At 44.3% G+C, this 16,984-nt stretch overlaps 1 protein-coding gene across 4 annotated transcripts in view; it reads right to left on the bottom strand.

Annotated features, from left to right (window-relative positions):
• PNPLA7 (patatin like phospholipase domain containing 7) overlaps positions 1-16,984 on the bottom strand; it is a 99,141-nt gene that overhangs the window by 60,335 nt on the left and 21,822 nt on the right. For all 4 annotated transcript variants that reach the window (XM_048512038.1, XM_048512039.1, XM_048512037.1 and 1 more), the window contains 5 exons: positions 14,924-15,001; positions 12,721-12,926; positions 7,798-7,929; positions 6,791-6,914; positions 56-169 (listed from right to left, as the gene is read on the bottom strand). In XM_048512038.1, the coding sequence (XP_048367995.1) occupies positions 56-169; positions 6,791-6,914; positions 7,798-7,929; positions 12,721-12,926; positions 14,924-15,001 (654 nt within the window). The remainder of the gene's footprint in view (positions 1-55; positions 170-6,790; positions 6,915-7,797; positions 7,930-12,720; positions 12,927-14,923; positions 15,002-16,984) is intronic.

The raw sequence follows: 16,984 nt of genomic DNA, 5'->3' as shown, positions 1-16,984 counted from the left end.
AAACTCTTTGCCAGACTATTTCTGTACCACTAGAGGACTACTGCCACTTCCTTACCTGTGGGAACTTCCGCTTGATGGAGGTCAGTGCTCCCTCTGGAAGCTTGGCTAGCTCAGAATCTCGGACTGCGTGTACCGTGGTGGCTCTGGGCTGATGGGTTAAGGCCTCTACCTGGAAGACAAAGAGAAATGGCTGAGAAGAAGACACGGGTGATTTCTAAGGAACTCCTAGAACAAGCATCCAGGTAACAGGAGCTGCCCCAATCTGTTGCTGGCTTCACTAATGCCTCTGTGTTCTCAGGCAGCCCAGGACATGGGGAATCCCTCAAAGACAACCTGGGAGCTACAACTGGTACAAAATGTGACTGCAATGTGACCAGCCAGTAGTGTTCTCATGTTTAGCTGACTCTAAAGCAACTCTGTTGGCTTCTGGTTTGCCACTAGGTTCAGTTTTCATGGTGCTGACTCCTACCTATAAATTCCCTTCTCAGTCTGGAACCATCACCATCTGTATGAATCCACATAGCAACTTAGGTTTGATCAGTAGGCCTCACTTAATGTATCCTCCCATCCACCAGATCCATGCATCTTGCCCCAGGGCTCATGTTGTCTCTGTGGTGGGCCCAGTTTTGTGGAAAGCTTCAACGGAGAAAAACGTAAAGCTGTCAGAAATATCTTTCTGTTAGGACTGCAAGAGGGTTTTATTTTGCAGGTTTGCAGGTTAAATTTGGCTTTGGATGCTTCTGTCACAGTTTTTATTAGGTTGTAACTGATAGCACTGTAACTGATTTAGCTGTGTTTTAATTACTTAGAACCCTTGGACTTCTGGACAGCGCTCCAAGGTTTGAAAAGGCAGGAGACAAGCTTAAAATAAAGTCTTCCTGAACGCAAGAGTGAAGTGGAACTGCAAACTTAATTCAGAAAAAAAAGACTGACTCATTTATCAAACATTTGGAAGCCAAATCTATGTAACATTTAAATGGTTCTGTTGGGAGAAGGGCACTGAGGCACACTGAGAATCCCCGCATGTGCCCACAACAAAATGACATTCTAAGAAACTGCAAAATATTTTGGTCTCCTGCCTCTAAACTGTACTCTTGGTGCCCATTCTTTGCCTTCAAACAGAAATGGGAGACTTGTGTCTTAATGGGACCTCCTGCTGCATGAAGCCACGTCGGCCGCTGCCCAGAGGGAGGTGCTGACATTTCCCTGCTCAGGAACACAGCCTGGTCCCTGCCGTATTAAATGCTAGTGGGTGGGGTGAAATCCCACACACAGAGCGTGGCAGTGGAGACAGGGCAATCAAGCTGACCCAGTGCTTAGCAACTAATGGACTGTGGCACGAGAACGGACGTCACTTGACACTTGGGACTGTTTCCCTGTTGCAAGAGGTGCTGGAGAACATATATGCAAATCCACTCATCAGAAATTCAAGGTTTTTACTTCAATCTTCAGGCCCCCCCCCCCCCCCCACCCCACTTTCCAATTCAGCCACCAGAACCCTGTGAAAGTTTCTTGAGAGCAAGGCAGAAAGACCAGTTCAGTTTACAATATGAATTCTTGTCCTGGCTTAAGGGAAAAGAGGATCAAAAGATTAACAGGGGATAAGAGGAAGAAAAGGGGAAGGGGAGAAGAGAACAAGGTCTACACTTATTTCTCTGATTTTCCAGAACAGATGCAATCCTTCTTTCTTAGAGACCGTACAATGCATCGTTGTACCTAGCAGAGTCAAGTTTCACCCATGGTGACCCCGTTGTCCAGTGAGGACGGTGTGGGAGCATGTACGTCCAGAAAAGTAGTTATTAGGTGCAGAATGACAGAATCTTAGAAGCAGAGAGGAAATCCCACCCTTGAGTCCTTGCAGGGCCAGAGGCTAGTACTATCCACCAATCCAACCATCTCATTTTTATCCCATTCTTTCTGCAAGGAATTGGGGGTGGGGGAGAAAAATAGTCCTTTTATTTTCTCAACTAATCTTCACAATGAGGAAGGTTAGCCTGTTTCAGGCAGGATTTTATACACTCTGCTCAAGGGGAGGCAGCCACCATTTGAATGTTTGGTAGTTCTGCCGAACTGAAGGATGCCGGTGGAGTTCTTTAGCTAACCGGGCAATATGCAGAGGTGAGGGACAGTTGAGCAGCTGCCAGCAGGGCTGCAACTCTAAAGGTTGCACAGAGCACAGTGTGTCTTCTTGGAAGGCTTTTGAGTGTCTGGCCTCCCTTGCCAAGGTACCAACAGAAGGCCAGCTTCTGTGCTGCAAACTCTGAAGCAGCCAAGCCTCTTCACAGCAGAAGAACCGGGCCTGCCAGAGTGGCTGTCGAGATGTTTTTTGCTGCAGCTTCCTCTCGGCTTCCAGGGAGGATTTATTACATTGTACGTCACACAAGAACCTGGAGTCATGCTAGATTGGAGAGGGCATCTTCCTTGCTTCCCCACTTCCACGCTCTGCCCTTTTCCTGAAGAACAGTGACTTCCAGGGGGTGACTTCTCAGCATACAGGATGGGAGCAACCTAAACCTGCACTTGCCATGAAAATCTCATAGGGTAACCCCGGGCCAACCACTTCTTTCACCCTAGCCTACTTCACAGGGTGGTTAAAAGGGAAGACGGGGAAAAAAGTACAGCACCCTGCACTCCTTGGAGAAAGGTTTTGTCCATTTAAGGAAGCAGCACAAGGAATAATGAGGATCATACTATCTACCAGCAAAAAGGAACTAATGGAAAACAGAAGAGTCTGGGAGTATAGTAATGAATGAGAAGCCTGCAGCCAAAGATCTGGCTGGATTGGTTTCCCCCAGTCAATGCTTGAACGTTAGCTTTAATTTAAAGATGTGTAATTCGCATCATTCAAAGAAAAAACAGAAATAGAAATGGCAGCAGAAATGGCCCATATAACCCATCTCCCCTCCCTCTACTTTTGAATGGGAGGAGGAAATAGGATGATAGGTTTTTTTAGGAGAAGCAGCCATATGTATGAAGAGGCAAGAAAGAAGAGCAGACTGTGGGAGAGTGCAGAAAAAGGAGAAGAGGCAGATTTGTTTGGCACCAGAATAATACCCCCTAGGCATGCTCTGGAACCTGGATTTGAATCCAGACCTCTCTGGAGCAGGTGGAGCACTCGACCTGCTGCACAAGACTCTCACAAGACAAGGCTCTCAAACAAGTCTTCTGCTGAACTGGAGGGTCAAGGGGCAGGTGAGCTGCCTCTGTGAAAGGAAAGACCAGTAATCTCAGACCAGAATAGCTTGTGCTGTCCTTCATTTCTAAAACAACACCCGCCCTTCCCAACAGTGCTTGCTGGTAAGATGCCTTTTAGCTAGGATGTTGAGCAAAATTCCAAACTGTATGTTAAACAAGATGGATACAGGAAAAACATGCACACGGTAGGGGTTCATGGAAGATTGATTATATCAAGCTAATCTTGTAGTCTTTTGCAGATACCATAATTGGCATTCTGTTTTGAGCTATAAGTAGTGTTTGCATCTGATCAAGTCTCACACAGGAAATTGCTGCTCAGTACTACACAAAGTAGGTATTAATTGTGGTATTAATTTCTTAAGGGTTGAATAAACATTATCGCTTTCCTCCAGGGCTCAAAGTTTTATAATTTGGTCAGACGACTGAAACACTTTTCAATTAGCCAATAAGGGCAAATTTCAGTGAGTGAAAGTCAGTTTATGATATTGCTATATGTTTCAAAGAGGCTATTTTAAGTTTCACAAATACAATACTATACACTCAAAACTGAGAAGCTGCCTCTGAAAGCTATCCCTGAAGCTTTATGGTAATACCATAGAGTTCTGGGAGAAGTCTTTAGCATCAGCTGATGTCACATGATGTCTGTCCCTTGCCCTATTCCCAAAGCTCTTTGGGGTGCCAGGAGGCAGCCTGGCAACCCTATATTAGTCTTATCCTGGTGGTGTTGTAGTTAAAAAAAACATTTTAAATCATTATTATTTGTTTGTTTGTTTGGCTGCTCATTCCTGTCGAGACAGGCTCAGAGAGGCTTACAACGTACAAAACACAATATCACAACAATAAAGCAATATATACAACTGCAAGTTTAGAACCAATTCCAGGTTAGACACCCTAATCGACAGTAATAAAACAAAGTGAGGGGGGAGGGAAGGGGTGGCCAGCCAGGATGGATACCAGCTCTGCCCTCCACCCTAGGCCTGGTGGAACAACTCAGTTTTGCAGGCTTTGAGAAATTGATATAGGTCCTGCAGGGCCCAGATCTCAGTTGTAAGAGCATTCACTATGCTGCAGCCAGAGTCAAAAAGATCTAGCACTGGTTGAAGACAGCCTGACATTTTTAAAAAGAAAAAGTATTCCTCCCCAGGATGGTGTTTAGATCTATTCTGCTTGTTCTATTACTTTTTTAAAAAAAACAAGAGGTTTTATTATTTTACTGTTATTTTATTGTTGTGGGTCTACTTGTTGATTGCTAATACAGCTGTATTGCCTTTACTGTTGTTTTAATATCCATTGCTGGATGTTCCTTGAGAGAAATTTACTAAAAGAAGATATATATTTTAAAAAATCACCATTTCCTTTTGAAGACAGCCTTGCAGTTTTAAAAACAGGTCAATCCATGGCATGGAGCAAGAAACACAATCCCAAAGCATAACTGGATGATGTAAAACTAACTGTGCCACACTTTGGACCCCAGTCAAATAAGTCTGAATGGGCTTTACACTGCTAGTCTTGGACTATTCTTTTCTCCCTTCATTACTGGTCTTTGACTATTCCCCTTCACTGCCACCACCCTCTGCTAATATTTATGAGTTGAATTAACTGGAATGTTTAGAGCAAGCTATAATATCCCTATCTCTTGGAGCGTAAAATGGAATTCACTGCCTAGCAAGCTGGCTCAATGCGGCATTTGCTAATTTAATTTCATCTTCGCAGCAATGTATCACTGGCTGCTGGGCAGACAGGTGCTGCGGAAGTGTCTCTGAAAGCCTTTTGTTTCAGTGCGGTTGAGTTTACTTAAAGAGAGATCTTTTAACTGCCAGGTGCTTTAAAATAATATACTAAAATTCTGCAGTAAAGGAACACTGAATTCTGCAACCGTTTTTAATGCAAGAAGTTAAAATAAAATGTACCGTGCTCATTCAGCATAAGTTACTCTGTTCCTGCTGGGATTTTTTGTTTGTTTTGTTTAGCATGAATGAAAATTGGAGACAGACTTGACTCTTTGACCAAGGAATTTACTTTCTAAGCAGAGGAGAAATTACTCCCACCAGCAGAAGGGATGACCCCATTGCTCTGTAATAGCTGCTATTGTGGGCACATCTTCTAACTGGAAAGAGGGTGTTCTGGAACTGCAACTCAGAGAAACCCAATAGGAAGAGACCAAGCAGGGCAGTGAAACTCTCTCATTAGCGGAAACGTGGGAGGAAGAAAACTTTACCTAATACCCTGGAAATCCTACATGTTCTTGCAAACCTCACATTAAAAAGAAGAAGTCTTATAGGCCTGGGATATACTTCTAGCACTGAACTTCTGCTAATCCTTTTAATCAGGCTGCAGGGATTTAAGGGATCTTCCCTTCAGATCAAGTGTCCAGCTGTGATTGCAAGGCCACCCAGGACTCTGGCAGAAGGAGCCTTTATTCTCTGTATCTGCCAAGAGAAGGGAACGGCTGTCCTAATTTCAGCTGTGCCACCACTGCAGAAGGGAAGACCAACTGCCACCATAAGCCTAGCAAGTTGCCAGCTGCTCAGCCCCACTCCCTTGCCAAATGGCCTCCTCTCTGTGAGTCACCAAATGGTTTCATGTGCCATTTGATATTGTCATTTTAAATTATCTTTGTTAGCTGCTTTGAAGTGGCCTGTTTCTGTAAAAACAGAAGGCATCGGTTTTGTAAATGAATGGATGGTGCTGCAGTTCCCAGCCCAGCAAGGACTCAGTGGCACAGAAGCCAGCCATTGGGTTCCACCAAGCTGCTAACCTGACTGCCACTGGAGGCAGCTTGTCACTAAGTTGCTCAAAGACTGCCCTTTCCTGGTTAAACAGCCTCCAGCACTGCCAGCACTGTAAAAGGGTTCCCTTTCCATGGGCAAGACTGCTGGAAGGAAAAGGAGCAAGTGAAGGCAGGATCTCCTAAAACAGTGGTTCTCAACCTTCCTAATGCCGCGACCCTTTAATACAGTTCCTCATGTTGTGGTGACCCCCAACCCTAACATTTATCCATTTTACAGATGGAGAACACTGATGCAGAGAGTCTTAGGTGACCCCTGTGAAAGGGTCGTTCGACCCCCAAAGGGGTCCCGACCCCCAGGTTGAGAACCACTGTCCTAAAACAAGTGCTCAAAGAACTTTCTAAAGAGCTTACAAGGCCTTTGTCCATCATCCAGATCTCTTGGAGGGCAAAGGTTATCCCAATTTTCAAAAGAGGGAGGAGGGATGATCCAGGAAACTACAGGCCAGTCAGTCTGATCTCTGCCCAGGGAAAACACTGGAGCAGATTTTAAAGGGATCAATCTGTGAACACTTGAAGGACAACTTGGTGATCTGGGAAGTCAGCATGGATTTTACCCAATAGGTCCTGGGACTGATGGGAATTTGTAGTCCATGAACATCTGAAGTGCCAGAGTTGGACACCCCGCTCGAGGCTGATCCAGCATTGAGCAATGGGTTGTGGCTAGATGGCCCCTTCCAATTCCATGATTCTATAATTCCACTTCCTATTTAACATTTGTTTAAAGTTGCTGTAGCCCAGTAGAAATCACCCCCAATACAAGAAACAAGAGAGAAGGATCAGACTAAGAAGTCACCAATCTCTTACCACGCCAATCAGGTCCCCACGGCCATATTCACCAGTCAAATGCTTTTTCCCATCATCCATCCTGATGACTGAGCGGAGTCGCCCATTCAGCACAATGTAGGTGCAATCCGAGCTGTCGCCTTGCCTGTGACAGAGGAATCCACACACACTGATAAAACCAGGGCACCCACACTGCTCACAAAACACAACAGAGAAGACGCATTTCTGTCCTGCTTTTGGAAGATTCAAAGTAGCATAGGCCTGCAAAAGCCTTGAAGGCATCGGCCAAAGAAACTACATAATGCTTCATTTCTACAGGAAAGGGAAGAAAATCGCACATATGTTACCCTCTTTCACTGCATGTGGAAAAGTTGAATGTTGCTGGAATGTTTCCTCTCAACATACTAGCTTTCTGTCCAATGAAGATTTTGAAATCATTGTGTGTTCAGTGCAAAAAAACAGAGATAGAGGCCAGAGCAATCAGCCACCTATCAATGAATGCCTGTTTTTATATCCATCATCCCAATTTGCAAAGAGAACTGAAACCAGTGGTTCATTCTAAATGCTTGAGTCCCCTCCCCAGTTCATCATTTAGACTGGTACAGCCCAAGCAAGGCTATATCATTTGATTTCTTTGTACATGTAAAAAGACCACATCCTTCCTTTTGTGCAGAGGGTCACAAAAGCCTTTCAGTGCAGCCAACGTCCTCAATCTGCACAATCTGAATCTCACAAAATGGCAGCAACACTACATACTCTACATTGTCATCCTGCCCTTCCTCCAAAAGCTCAGACCAATGTACACAGATCTCCCTTCCACTGTTTTATCCTCATGACAGGATGTAAGATTGGACAGTCTGAGAAAGAGTGACTGGCCCAAGATCTGGAAGCTACGGGGCTGAGTGGAGATTTGAACCCAGCTCTCCCTTCTCCTTCTCTTAATTCTGTAACCACTACACACTGAGCTGGCTCTCAGGAATAGAACAGCACCTCCCTCCAGATGGCACTCAGGTTTTCACACACCTTACCTGTAAACTGCACGTCCGGCTTCCACTTCCATCCAGTCCAGAGCAAAGTCAACCTGCCTCACAAAGGACGACATCCTCTTCACAACTGTGTGAGCCACACCCAGGACAACCGTTGGCTGCTCCCGCATTATCCTGCAAGGCAAGGTGAACCTGTTAAGAAGAGGTTTTGAGCATGTACAAAGGGCAAATGCACAACTTGACTGGCAAACAGCAAGCCACTAGTCTCTATAGCTCAGGACTGGCTCCTCCAACTGGCAGCTGCTCTTCGGGGTCTTATGAAGAGAAAAGGTCATTCTTACTCAATACCAGGAATCCTTTCCTGCAGGAATGTTGTGTACCAGTGAGCCATGCCCCCTCTCCCCCCTTAAGAAGCTGCCTTTCACCAAGGCCAATTACTGCTCCATCTAGTTCAGCATGGTCTATTCTGACCAGCTATGGTCTCTGGCTCTGACCCGGATCCAACACCTGCTGCCTGTTTTAAATGAACATGTTGGAGACAGGTCTCAGGTCCTCCTGCATGCAATAATCTACTGCAGCCCCTCTTCTGCAGGTTTGTAAAAAAAAAACACCAAACCTATTATCCTGCCCTGCCACAATTCAATGTTGCACAGAAAGACTTAAAAGAACAACATATACACATCTGGATACAAGAAGTTCACATGGCAGGGGGCACAATGTGTAGGAAGAGTCAAGCCAATTGGTTGTGGTGGGTTTTCCGGGCTGTGTGGCCGTGGGCTGGTGGTCTTGTTCCTAATGTTTCACCTGGTATCTTCAAAGGTCTATCACAGAGGAAGTCTGTTACACATTGTGTCTAGTGAGAAGGTCTTTCCCAGTAAAAACAGCAACTGGGCTGCAAGAAAGAAGAGGGAAGACAGTACCCTCCACCTTGCAAAGCAAGCCAATCACAAAAAAAATCGTATTTGCTAGAATGATCATTTGTTAAAATTATTTGTGATCCATGAATGGCCTACAAGAAAGAAAAAATGATCAAGTTCCCTAGCTAACAAAAAGTTTCCTCACCTGGTCATTTGAGGAAAGAGAAGGGAGATAATCCTACAACTGCTGACCAGACAAGGAGAGATTGACAAGCCTTCTATGAACAGCGGGGCCCAAAGTTACAGCAGAAGAGATTTAGGAACTAAGCAATGAAGTGCAAAATAAACCCACCTCAGGTGAATTAGCACTGTTCAGGGAATAACCATCATCCAACAGTCAACAACAACACCTGCAGCTGTATATGCATATTTTCATCTATTTGTAGCTACTAATTATTATTTTTTAATTCAAGAGACTTTGACTCTTTTTCAGATCCACACCATCTTTATCAACCAGGCAGCATTTCAGAAGGAATAGTCTTGCCAAAATCCAGCATTCATGCCTGGTTCCCACCCATAAACAGAAAAAGGTGGTGGAGTGGGCTTGGAGTACAGGTGGTAGCTTCCAGCTTGTAATGTTCTTTCAAATTATCTCTTTCCCAAAACATGCACAGAAACAGAAAGTCAGCACAATGGGGGGGGGGGGGGAAGGATCCCAACCCCTCTCTCTGCTCACTGTGTTGGTTTTCTACCTGTAGAATTTTTAGCATGGAGGAGCATTCCAAACTGATTCCCCCTCCTGCAGTCTGAAGCTGCGTAAGTCCATTTCAACACCCCAAGTCTCTGCCACATTATTCCCCTGTAAGAATAAATCCAGCCTAAATGAGGAATTGCAATGTTCACAGGAAGGTTGCATACTGAGCAAGAGATTTGGGGTAGTTGTCATCAGAACCTTTTTAGCAAGCACATTCACTGGTAGTCCAAGCCAAGAAACTTAGGTTTTCAGTCAATTCTCCCATCAACCAGGATAGGATTCTTGTTTTTTTAAAAACCTAATTCAATTTAAAGGAGGTCATCAAAGAGATAAGCAAAATATACTTGCAAGAACAACTGATTAGGTAATTTTCGTTTGGGGGAAAAACAATAAACAGGAATGCTAAGATTTACCCTCCTAGAAGTTGCTTTGTAATGCTATCTATTGTATCCATGTTATTCCTTACGCATGCGTGATTGTTTCCGTTGCCACTTCCATTGTACCATAGATTCAAAAAAACTGGAAAAGTTAAAAGATGTACACAGCCTAGAAGGTTGCAAAAAAAAATGATAGCAGTTGGCCATGTAAGGACATATTAGGCCCCTAAAATTAATCAGTACTCTGTGCTGAACTGCAGCTAAGAACTGGTAGAACTCAGGTTTGTGCTACAAATTACAGAAGTTTTACATGGAACGAGATTCTGTATGGGAACATTTTTACGATCCTATCCATTTGTATACCACTTGCACACTCACTCCCCATTACCCACCCAAACATTTTACTCCCCTTTTAACCCAACAAAGGGACTTGAAATAGGAAAAGCCCAGTTCCAACACCAAAAAATAGTGCAGGGCAGATGATCTAACATTCTGAGCTGCCCATGAAGTCCCGCTAGATCAGTTCGGCCTTAAAGTTTCTTGAAGGGCAAAAGAGAATGCACCCTCTTGACCCTGTCAAGAAGACTAGCCCACAGAATTGGAGTCACTGAAGCAAGGTCCAAGACAATGTAGTTGCAGTTGTATTAACATTAAGAAGGAATAGCTGGGAAAACCAGAGCGGCCATTTGGGGTCATTCACAGAGATATATGTAACATCACTTCACCTGTAGGACCACTACCTCCATCCCTAACAACTTACCTAATTACCAAGACCAATGTCAAAGGCCCTTCTCACTTGCCCCTAACTTCTGTGATTAAAAGGATGGCCTTTTCTGTAGCTGCGCCATCAACAGAACTCCTTTCCAAGTTCCCCATATCTGCTTACTTAACTTTCTGCCACACACGAGAATTGGATACAATTCTCACTAAATTCCATGCCATGCTGCCTTCCCTGGCAGGAATTCCCTAAGATATGAAGCAGGTCGTAGGCATACCAAGTCTGCCCCCTAATCGCAGTTCTACAGCCTAGTTTGCAGCTCCATCTCTGTAGCCAAGCAAGTCTGAGTCCAGACAGTGTCAGGATGGGAGACCACACTAGCAGGCAAAATAGGCCCCCTCCACTGAGCTTTGGTTTGCTCTGCAATTGGCATCAGCAAGCAGAAGATCCCAACCACCCCTCTCTTATTTAAACTGAGAGCCAGTGCTGTGGCCCAGGAAAATCTGGGGAGAAAACAGGCAGGCAAAACTAAGGGTGGGTTTTTTTTAAAAAAAGAGGAGAAAACTGAGGGGAAAAGAAAGCAGAGCAAAGCAGGCAAATGCATAAATGAGAAGAAGGGAAGGCACAGCTAGGTCATGTCAAACACGAGCTGTTAGGCCTATTGGCTTAGGAAGAGCGGTCCAGAAAAGGCAGTGAGGCAGGGGTGTGGAATGGCTCCTCGAAAGGGAACGGGACAGTCCAAGCTGGAGCTGCTAGCTTCAGTTTCGTTCATTTGGATAAGAAACAGTGGACAGAGGAAGGCTCACAAGAAGGAAACAAAAGAAATCAAAAGGACCGCTTGTCCTGAAAAACTCAACCAAATTCTTCCCTCCATCCCTAGGTGGCTGTACAAAGAACCATTTTGCAAAGTTTGAGGTTTCCCCCTCCCCCAAGTTAAAGAGCTTTTTTGGACACTAGTTATTTATAGCCAGCCATTTTCTACATCTTCAGCAAGTCACAGACCACAAGACTTTGCACTGTCGTCCCTATGTCCCAGTGATGCCTTAATTGGATGCTGGATTCAAAAGGCAACTCCGCCCCCTTCCCCACCCGAAGCTAGAGCAGAGGCACCCTGCACTTAGCACTTCACAGCTGTGAGTTCAGGGGAACCATGTAATTAGCTGGCATCTGCCCTGTACTTAAATCCCCACATGAGGAATACCAGTACCAGGATGGGAATGACACTGCAAAGTTGATGCCTTTGTTGGGGCCACAGCTAGGCTGAAGACAATCGCTGGGCTTCCTCAACACTTATTCTTCTTCCCAGCAATTAGCCTTTGCAACATCAGCCTAGCAAGGCGGGAGAGGCAGGAAAGGAACAATGCTTTCCACAGCACACGGGAAGACACAATAGGCAGACATTGGCTCCAATGAGAGCTGTGCGAATTCTGATATCATTCTGCTCCTACACATAAATGGGCTCAAGTGCAGAATTCAGCAACTCAAGAATCTCATGTTCTAAAAATCAAGAATCTAGTCAGTAGCGTAGTGGTTAAGAGCAGGTGCATTCTAATCTGGAGGAGCCGGGTTTGATTCCCCACTCTGCCACCTGAGCTGTGGAGGCTTATTTGGGGAATTCAGATTAGCCTGTACACTCCAACACACGCCAGCTGGGTGACCTTTGGCTAGTCACAGTTCTTCTGAGCTCTCTCAGCCCCACCCACCTCACGGGGTGTTTGTTGTGAGGGGGGAAGGGAAAGGGGTTTGTAAGCCCATTTGAGTTACCTGCAGGAGAGATAGGGGAGATATAAATCCAAACCCATTATTATTATTATTATTATTATTATTATTATTATTATTATTATTATTATTATTATTATTATTATTATTATTATTATTATTATTATTATTATTATTACTACTACTACTACTACTACTACTATTATTATTATTACTATTATTATTATTATATTTGATAAGGCTTATTTGAAAATGTAGCATACCCATCACCATGGTTTGCAGAAGTATTACACAAAACGAACCTTTGAGCTTCCTATGAATGTATTGGTGGGTCTCCCTGTGAGGGGTACTTCTCACACAGGTGATCTATCACTATGCCATAGTTCACCCTCATAGTAGCCTGACTTAAAAGTAGTTCAGGGTGCCCAGAGGCTCACAACAAGCCTCCAACATGCACAGAGGCAGACCAGATGAATGACTCATGTAGGAATTCCTAGCACTCCCCACACAGTGTATGCACAGAGGAGGAATGGGGCTTACTCATAAAAATGAGACTTGGAGATGGCCAAGAAGCTACAATCCCGATTGGCCTTGATGGTAAAGATGAGTGGTTCCCCAGTCAGCACAGCAAGCTGCCCCACCAACTCTCCTGGGTGGGTAATGAACAGGCACGTCTCCTCCTCCGAGTCAATCTTCCGCTGGTACACATGAAGCATCCCAGAGATCACAAACCGGATGTTGACATCCTGCAAGGGCAGACACACGGTCATATCACGGTCATGTTGACATCCTGCAAGGGCAGACACAACGGTCATTCGTTACACAACCGTTACTGCTGCCGCCACCCAGATATCTACTTGCAAAGTGCAAGCCATGTTGAAGATTATATGTTGAGGAACTAAAGAGAAACATATAAGATGTAAAATTAAAACTCAACCCAGATTTTTCAGGAAAACAGTAGGTAGGTGGTTGCCAATTATGCCCTAACTTGAAAAGAAAGAAGAAATTGAGGAGAGAAAAAACAAAAACAAATGCTGCAGTCCTGAAACCTCCACATTTACTAGCGACAGGAGCTCAGATGTCACTACACTGAAATAAGATCTCCTGAGCTATTGACTTGGCTGTTGAATGTTATGGAATGTCTGTGGACATTCCAACTTCTCCAAAGATTTCAAAACAACTTAAAACATAGGTCCTCTGGTCAGACAAAGCTGTGGCTGCTAGTGAGAAGGGCGCAGTACATTGTTAGAGAAACAGAGTGCACGCGTGAGTGAGGGTTACATAGATGATGCAAGGAAGTGCCTATAAATCATCATCATCGTAATTGCACTATGCCATATCTCCAAGGAGGTCAGGTTGCATGCAAGTGTCAGGACTGGAGGAGCATGAAAAAATGGGCCAGTGGGAGAGACTGAAGGAGGAATAACAGACACAGAGAAAGTATTACACTGACAGTAATAAAATGTGTTTGGGTCTCCACCAGGTTGTATACATTTAGTGGCAACAGCATGGCGCATGATTACCAGCCTGCAGCAACCCAGCAGCCTCCCGTGTTCCATGAAGGCTGAAGAAAACATTCTGGCTACACAGCAATCTTTTGATTAGAATCAAGCAGACATCAGAATGGGGAAAAGCCCCCTGCCTGCCCTTATCATCCCCACACTTTCTTATAGTTTATGAACATTTTCTTCTGCCTCCCCTTAGCTTTCAGTAGCTCTGCATATTTTCACAGACAGCTTTCTCCTCATTAGGTAAACGAAAGCATCAGCCCGGCAGAGCACAGCAAACCACTTCCAGCTCAATTGTTCTGGAGTGCAATACCTCCCAGAGGGAGCATTTCTTCCAACTATTCACATTAGGTATGGGGAGATTAAGTTCGCAGCAGATGCCCAACTATTGTTCACAGTGCCCCCTTGAGGTTCTGAAGATGATATTCTTCACTACAAGGACTACTGCCTTTGAACTGCCATTCCATGGGTCCTGACACTGTTGTACCAAGTCACAAAGAGAGGGAATCCCTTCTGCTTTGTGTGCCCTGCCTGAATCCATCCAGAAACCAAGATGACCATCCTCCAACCAAACAATCTCTTCCCGCAGCCTATTTCCCTTATAGATATCCTTAGGAGGGATGCTCAAGTCTGCATTATTTCCTAGATTGCAGCATTTATAGTTGAAGGTAGCACAGTTCAAAAGCTGCACGACGTCATTCTACCACATGGATACAGGCAGCTCTAGGACACTCTGCAACTTGGGTTTCTATCTTGCTCTTGCAAGCATAAGCCCACTGGCCAAGCCACTCAGCTCTTTTCTCCTTATAGATTTCAGCTGCTGTTGCTTAAGGATAAGAGCCAAGATTCTTAGCGTGGCAATAAGCGCCATGCAGGCATGGACGGGCATGTATGATGTAGGGAAGTTCAACATTGTTCACTGACCATAAGGTTGCCCACCCTCTTCATAAAGAGTCCAGGTCTTCCTACTTTGGCACTGACTTACTGACAGAGCAATCAACCATGATGGATAAATAAATCTTCCATGTTTAGAGGCAGCATACCTACATGGCAAGGTCTAACAGGAGAGACAGCTATCTCCTACAATGCCTTGCTAGCGGGCTTCCTGGCTGCCAGCAAGATTCTTGTTATTTCCTTATAGTCGTACGTAACTTTTAAAAGCTGTTCAAGGGCAAGGACAAAGAAGGTCAAATCTTTTTGCTTTCCTTGCCCTACATGGAAGACGAAGTGTTCACCTGGTCACCCTGCCTCGACACCACCGTCCCAGCAGTAACTTGATGCAGAGTCACTTTTCCATCCAGGAGAGAAGGATCCTGAGAAAGAAAGATAGCACACAATTAAAGCAAAATGCGATTAATCAATGCCGTGTGTCAACATTGTAGAACTTGCAGATCCCAAATTAATTATCCTTATGCTCCATTCATCTCTTTTATATTTAGAAGCGACAAAATTTTCTCAACTAGCACACAGCTTCTCAGACACAATCCGAGGGGTTTAGTTTTAAAAATGGTTTTTAATGGACTTTGCATTAGAAAGTCATTGAAATATTGAGGAGAGCTGAATGTTGTATAAAATTCAAGTCAAACAGTACCTTTGAGACTTAACAACACTGGCCTCAGAAAGGCTCACAAAAGCTTATATACCCTGGAAAATGTTGTTGGTCTCAAAGGTGCTACTAGACACAAATTCTGTTCCGCTATTACGGACCAACACAGCTACCCACCTGAAATGGAATGTGATAGGTTCTGCTTTGGAGAGCTACGGGTGGGGGATGGGACTTTCCAGTGCATTGAACCCTCACCTGAAGCCCTCCTCCCTCTCCACACACTGGCCTCCAAGAGTGCATCAAGTTATGTCCAACCTAATAAATCAGACTACTTTGCTGTCCATTTATCCATCTTTATCCCATTTTCCTCCAAGGAGTTCAGGGCAGTTAGGTGGTCCACCCTTCCTCCATTTTATCCATATAGCTAAGTCACAGTGCATACATCCAGCACAAGATCAGTGAGCTCCACATCTAAGGACTTGAACCCAAGCCTCCTCAGTCCTAATCAAGATGCTATAGTCAATATGATGGACCAGATAAAAGAAACCGTATGTGATAAATCAGATCTATGCAGGAGCTTCTTAACGTGCATTATGCATTCACGCTCCCAAAATTCTGGCTTTTCTTTTTTTAATCCTTACACATTCGTGCAGCAGACTATGATTAGGCAAAGCCACTGCTGGATGACAGATGTCCACGTTTCCCTTCTTGCGGGACACAGTAGCGCAGCATCACCTAGGGGCAAATATGCAAATGGCAGCTTCCCCTGCTGAACCAAAGCTATCCTCACATAAGAACAAGAAACCACAAAAAGGCCCTGTCAGGCTCACTTGAAGGAAAACCCTGCAGCCTTCTCTGACAGTTTCATGGCTGTGGAGACAGACTTGTTTTAACCTTGCTTTTAGTTTCATCATATCATGCTGACGCTGAATCCTGACTTTAAGGAAAGCCTTCATTATGGCGTGATTTCAATCCATGCCTACAGCTGATAAAATCCCTTTGGACTTTCTGCCTTTGCCCTTGTGGGCTTAATGAGGTTGAAGATCTTACTCATTATTTACTACATCGTCCCATATGTGCATTCATTTGGACTAAGCTGAATCTGGCCCTGATAAGCTTTTCCGGTTCTGATGAAGATCGCATTGTCTTTTTTATGGCTGATGTTAATCTACCCGACGATTGCTACTTTCATGTTTTTGTCAATCAGGCGAAGGAGAAAATTCATTTCTGTTAACCTTGAGGGAAGAATAAATTTTACTTTATTAAAGATTTTATACCCTGTATTTTATTTTCCCACATAGATGGTAGATGGTTGTAGGGATGATTTTAATGCTACATCACGATTCTTGAAGTTTTACTTTGCATTGTATTGTTTCAGTTTATATGTATGTAATGTTATGGCCTATGGCTTCGATATAATGAATTCATTCGTTCATTTACTGAATCCTGACAAGACAGAAGTCATGTTGGCTGGGAAGGCTGAGCTCCTGAACAACAAGGGGCTCTCCGCTTTTGATGGGATCCTGTTGACTCTTGCTGACGATTAAAAGTCTAAGGATGACCCTTGCTCCAGGTTCATTGTGGGAGAAGCAAACTTAGGTTACTGCAAAAAGGCATTCTTTGAACTCCATTTAACTCAGAAGATGGCCACTAGTTTGACTCTGCTGGCCTGGCTGTATGGATCTATGATATAGTGACCTTGAGGCTAGACTACTTTAATGCAATGAGCATGAGTTTGTCCTTAAAGACA

This window comes from Sphaerodactylus townsendi, linkage group LG12, assembly GCF_021028975.2.
Source record: "Sphaerodactylus townsendi isolate TG3544 linkage group LG12, MPM_Stown_v2.3, whole genome shotgun sequence".
Classification (NCBI taxonomy): domain Eukaryota; kingdom Metazoa; phylum Chordata; class Lepidosauria; order Squamata; family Sphaerodactylidae; genus Sphaerodactylus; species Sphaerodactylus townsendi.
The sequence above is the reverse complement of the archived record's forward strand: the minus strand, read 5'-3'. Positions and strand labels throughout refer to the sequence as shown.